General features: G+C 40.6%; 1 protein-coding gene across 1 annotated transcript; it reads left to right on the top strand.

Annotated features, from left to right (window-relative positions):
• Nucleotides 1–625: 625 nt before the first annotated feature.
• LOC127122404 (uncharacterized) lies at nucleotides 626–2,152 on the top strand. Its single transcript, XM_051052743.1, has 2 exons — nucleotides 626–1,436; nucleotides 1,560–2,152. The coding sequence occupies exons 1-2, from the start codon at nucleotides 626–628 to the stop codon at nucleotides 2,150–2,152; spliced, it is 1,404 nt and encodes a 467-aa protein (XP_050908700.1).
• Nucleotides 2,153–5,787: the final 3,635 nt, after the last annotated feature.

The following is a 5,787-nucleotide window of genomic DNA, read 5'->3' as shown; positions in this document are numbered from 1 at the left end:
ACCTCTTCGGGCTTTTCCAACCTGGTCTTAGCCGGTGAAAGAATAGAAAATATGATTAAAATGGGAAAGATCCAGAACTCTTCCAGTACTTCCAGTGCATCGAAGAAACCTTTTAATCCCTACGGTAAAAAACGAGAAGGCGAGACCAATGCCACCTCTATCATTCGAACAAGAAATGCCTCTTATCCACAAGTAGCCGCTATAGCTCCCGTCCAACCAAGTCAACAACAACCATTTACATTTCTTGTTCAAACTTAACAACATCAACTCTACCAACAACCACAACAACAATGGTATCAACAACAACCGCAACGTAAACAACCACAGTATCAACAACAATAACAAAGGATGCGGAGGCCCGAGAGAAGATTTGACACGGTTCCTATGCCGTATAGCCACATTCTACCATATTTATTGAGGGGATCACTTGTACAACTAAGGGAGTTAAGACCCCCACCAACGGTTCTTCCTCCCGGTTGTGATGCAATGCCCGCTGTGAATTTCATTCTGGCGCTCCTGGGCATTCGATCGAGAATTGTAAAGTGTTAAAGTACAAGGTTAAATATCTTATTGATTCTAAGGTAATCATGTTCGCCCCAAGGGGCCGAATGTAAATAACAACCCGATGCCCCCTCACAACAATGTAGCCGTGAATATGATGGAAGCTGACAATGGAAGGAGATTGATGTCCTGTGTGGACGAGTTAAAAATACCACCCATCGAGATCAAGAATGCTTCAATAAGGGATAATGCCTTTCCCATTTGTAGTAATGACTGTGAACACTGTCTGATTAACCCGCAACAATGTAGAACGTTGAAGTCTGTCATACAACAATTAATGGACCAAGGGATTTTGGTGGTAGACTTCCCATCCACAAAAGAAGATGTGTCTACCCTCGAGATACCATACGACGAAGTCCCTCCTCTGCAAATTCCATATGACTTCTCTCAGTTAACTCTGTCAACAAATCCTGTTACTCCAATCATAATAATAGTTCCCACACCATTGTCGTATGTTGACACCAAGGTAGTCCCATGGATGTATGACACCTCAATCTACATTCATGGTCAGAAGATTCAAGAAGAACCATTGAAGTCTAGTGATCCAATGAACAATATCACCGACACTGACAAAATTACGAGAAGTAGGAGGATATTTACGCTGACACCCACTCCAATTGGAACTATCAATCCTTCAACTTCAGACAAAGGCAAAAAAATTGACGGAGCTCAGCAAAGACAAGACCCTGCACCTTTCAATGAAGTAGACGAGTTCTTACGCATTATCAAGAAGAGCGATTGTCGAGTAGTTGATCAGCTTAATCAGACACCCTCGAAGATCTCAATGTTGTCTTTATTAATGTGCTCGGAGGCCCATAAGGATGCTTTGGTAAAATTTCTGAGGACAACTCATATACCGCAAGAGATCTCAGTTTGTCAGTTTGAAGGGGTAGTTAACAATATCGCTACTAGCTTAAGCTTGGGTTTCAGTGATGAAGAGCTTCCTGTCGAGGAGAGGAATCATAACAAGGCTCTCCACATTTCTATTGAGTGTGTAGACACAGTCCTATCAAGAGTTTTGGTAGACACTGGGTCTTCCCTCAATGTGATTCCTAAGAGATCTTTTGCTAAGCTAACTGTTGAAGGACTTGTAATGAAGCCGAGTGAGCTTATAATAAGAGCATTTGATGGGACTAGGAGGACTGTAATCGGTGAGGTGAATTTTCCTATGAAGATTGCTCCCCATACTTTACTTATCACTTTCTTCATAATAGACATCTATCCAACTTATAGTTGTCTGCTTGGAAGGACTTGGATCCATTCAGCTGGTGCAGTCACTTCAACGCTCCACCAAAAATTGAAATTCATATCTGATGATAAACTAGTTATTGTCGAGGGTGAGGAGGATATTATGGTAAGTCACCTTGCATCTTTCCGATACGTTGAAGGAGAAGGGGAGATGAGGGAAATCCCATTCCAGTCATTCGAAGGTATCAATGTTGAAATGGTTTGCCCAGCAAAGGATGAATCAAAAGATGCCAAATCTCCAATGGCATCTCTTAAGGACTCCCTGACCATCATAAAGGATGGACACCCCAAGGATGGGGAAGATTGCTTGAACTTCCTGCCAATAAGGACCGTACCGGTTTAGGATACAACTCCCAAAATTTGAAGAATCCCGCTTCGATAGCTACAAAGGGATCAGTGCTCCCGCTATTCGAAAACTTCTCGAGCGCCGGTTACCTTGATGACAACCGTATCTGCGCCGTGGAAGAAGACGAAGAAGAAGATGCCAGATTGATCTTCACAAAGACTGATGGAAAGGGGGCCACCAAATAGACCGAGATTGAAATACCTAAAGTGACCTTGATTAAAATGTAATTCCCAATGTTGTTTTCCTTCCTTTTTATCAAAAGAACCCATGTCAAGCCCAAGGCATGAGGGAATCATTTGTAGGGCCTCATTAAATTTCCTTATTAATCAATGAAAAAAGGTTCATGTTCGCAATCAATTTTGAGATCCTTGTCTTTCATTTATTTTATTTCACTTTTTTCAAAATGGCAATTTTCTTAAAAAAATTTCAAATCATCATTTCTTTCATATCAATAAAAGTCGTGAACCTTAAATCATGCAGATCATCCTTGACAACCACCTATGATAATTCTGCTATAGTCTCATATGACTTTGACAACCCGATTAATCAAGCCGATGAAGAGTGTGAGGAAGAGGTCAAACTCCCTGAAGAATTGGCAAGGTTGCTCAAGCAAGAGGAAAAAGTCATCCAGCCGTACGAAGAATAAGTGGAAGTGATTAACCTTCGGACAGACGAGGAAGCAAAAGAAGTCCGAGTTGGCTCTACTCTACAAGACGAGGTAAAGGCAAAATTGATTAAACTCTTGAAGGAGTACAAATATGTGTTTGCATGGTCATACCAAGACATGCCCGACCTCGATACCGAAGTTGTGGTCCACCATCTTCCTCTTAAAAAAGAATGCCCTCCAGTAAAGCAAAATCTACAAAGGACCTGTCCCGATATGGCTATGAAAATCAAGGAAGAGGTACAAAAACAACTAAACGCCGGCTTCCTAGCAATCTCCAATTATCCTTAATTGATTACTAACATTGTGACTATACCTAAGAAGGATGGCAAAGTAAGAATGTGCATAGATTATATAGATCTAAATAGAGCAAGTCCCAAAGATGACTTTCCACTACCACACATTGACGTGCTAGTAAAAAATACTGCTTAGTTCTCTGTTTTCTCTTTTATGGATGGTTTCTCTGGTTATAACCAGATCCGCATGGTTCAAGAAGATATGGAGAAAACCACTTTCATAACACCATGGGGCACCTTCTGCTACAAGGTGATGCCTTTTGGATTGAAGAACACCGGCGCCACATACCAACGAGCGATGGTCACTCTCTTTCACGATATGATCCATAAAGAGATTGAGGTCTACATCGACGATAGGATAGCCAAGTCTCAAACTGAAGAGGAACACCTTGTCAATCTAGAAAAGCTGTTTAGGAGTTTGAGGAAGTTCAAATTGAAGCTTAATCCCAACAAATGCACATTTAGGGTAAGATCCGATAAATTGCTAGGTTTTATCGTCAGCCAACGTGGCATTGAAGTAGATCCCGAGAAAGTAAAGGCCATACAAGCTATGCCTGCACTCAAAACCGAGAAGGAAGTCCGAGGATTCCTGGGTAGATTGAACTACATTGCTAGGTTCATATCTCACCTCACTGTCACTTGTGATCTAATCTTCAAACTTCTTCGAAAGGATCAAGCCATCATTTGGAACGATGATTGCCAAGACGCATTTGAGAAAATAAAGGAGTATTTGCAAGAACCTCCTGTGTTGATGCCTCATGTACCTGGAAGAACATTAATCATGTATCTCACCATTCTCTAAGGATCTATGGGATGTGCCCTCGGCCAACATGACGAGACTGGTAGAAAAGAGCATGGAATATACTACTTGAGCAAGAAGTTCACTAATTGCGAGAGTAGGTATTCAATGCTTGAAAAGACTTGCTGCGCACTAGCATGGGCTGCCAAATGTTTAAGACAGTATATGCTCACTCATACAACATTGTTGATCTCTAAGATGGATCCTATCAAATAAATCTTTGAGAGGCCGACTATAACCGGTAGAGTATCCCGATGGCAAATGGCTTTAATCGAGTACGATATCCAATATGTCACTCAAAAGACCATCAAAGGGAGTGTATTGTCTGATTATCTTGCACAATAGCCCTTTGAGGACTACCAGTCTATACGTTTTGAGTTCCCCAATGAGGATATCATGTTGATTAGGGATTGCAACATCCCCAGTCCCGAGGAAGGACCCGAGCCTGGATCCTGATGAACCTTGGTTTTTGATGGAGATTCTAATGCTCATGGAAATGGCGTTGGGGCAGTAATCACTTCTCCAACTAATTTCCACCTCCCCTTCACCGCCAGATTATATTTTGAATGTACGAACAATATGGCCGAATACGAGGCTTGTATCTTTGGTATTGAAGCTGCTATCGATCTTAGGATCAAAATCCTGAAAGTCTATGGAGATTCAGCCTTGGTAAACAGCCAAGTCAAAGGAGATTGGGATACTAGAGATCATAAGCTCATTCTTTACAAAGAGCATGTCTTGAAGCTAGTCCCCTACTTCGATGAAATTACATTCCAACACATCCCTCGAGAAGAGAATTAGCTAGCTGACGCCTCTGCAACTTTAGCATCCATGTTTAAGGTCAAGTGGAAGAACGAAGCGCCATCCTTTCACCTCAACTACTTGGACGAACCTGCTTACTGTCTAGCGGCAAAAGACGAAGCTGGCGGTTATCCTTGGTTCTATGACATGATGAAATTCTTAGAGAACCAAGAGTACCCCGTGGATGCATCCATCACCGACAAGAATTATCTTCGGAAACTCTCATCCAAATTCTTCTTAAGTGGAGGGGTATTATATAAGAGAAATTATGATGGTTCTTCTTAGATGTATGAACAAGCAAGAAGCAAACCAGATTATAATGGAAATTCACAAAGGATCCTTTGGGACGCATGCTAGTGGGAATAATATGGTAAAGAAAATCTTAAGGGCCGACTACTATTGGATGACTATGGAGATTGACTGTCATTGCCACGTCCAAACCTGCCATAAGTGCCAAATCTACGCCGACAAGATCCATGTGTCACCAACGCCCCTCAATGTCCTAACACCACCTTGGCCTTTCGCCATGTGGGGCATTGACGTGATCGATCGCATAGAGCCAACTGCCTTGAATGGACACCGCTTCATCCCTGTGGCCATTGACTACTTCACAAAATGGGTAGTGTCATACCCCGATTTTGACCCTGAATTTTTTATTTTGATTGGCACTTGGCCTAAAAATTCATTTGCATACATTCATTCCCAACTCCATATTTTTGTTACACATTGGTCATTGCCTATGCCTTTTTGATCATGGTGCTTTTGATTATAAAATGGATTTTAATATCTTGACTTCTTTTTATTTTTAATTTGATTTTAATTTCAAATTAAGTTTAATTCCAATTGTCAATTTAATCTTAATTGTTTATTTTTACTAACGATTAAAACTCTAATCGATTTTTATTTCCAAATGAATGATAGAGTTGATATCCAAGTAATTTTAAATGAATTATAGATTAATTTGTTTTTAATTTGGTTTTTTTTGCTGATTTGTTATTAGTAATTAAATTGATATTCAAACTAATATTGGATTATTCCTAAAAATCCACATCCATTTTTATAATCGAAATCC

The sequence above is a fragment of the Lathyrus oleraceus genome, chromosome 2, assembly GCF_024323335.1.
Source record: "Lathyrus oleraceus cultivar Zhongwan6 chromosome 2, CAAS_Psat_ZW6_1.0, whole genome shotgun sequence".
Lineage (NCBI taxonomy): Eukaryota > Viridiplantae > Streptophyta > Magnoliopsida > Fabales > Fabaceae > Lathyrus > Lathyrus oleraceus.
The sequence above is the reverse complement of the archived record's forward strand: the minus strand, read 5'-3'. Positions and strand labels throughout refer to the sequence as shown.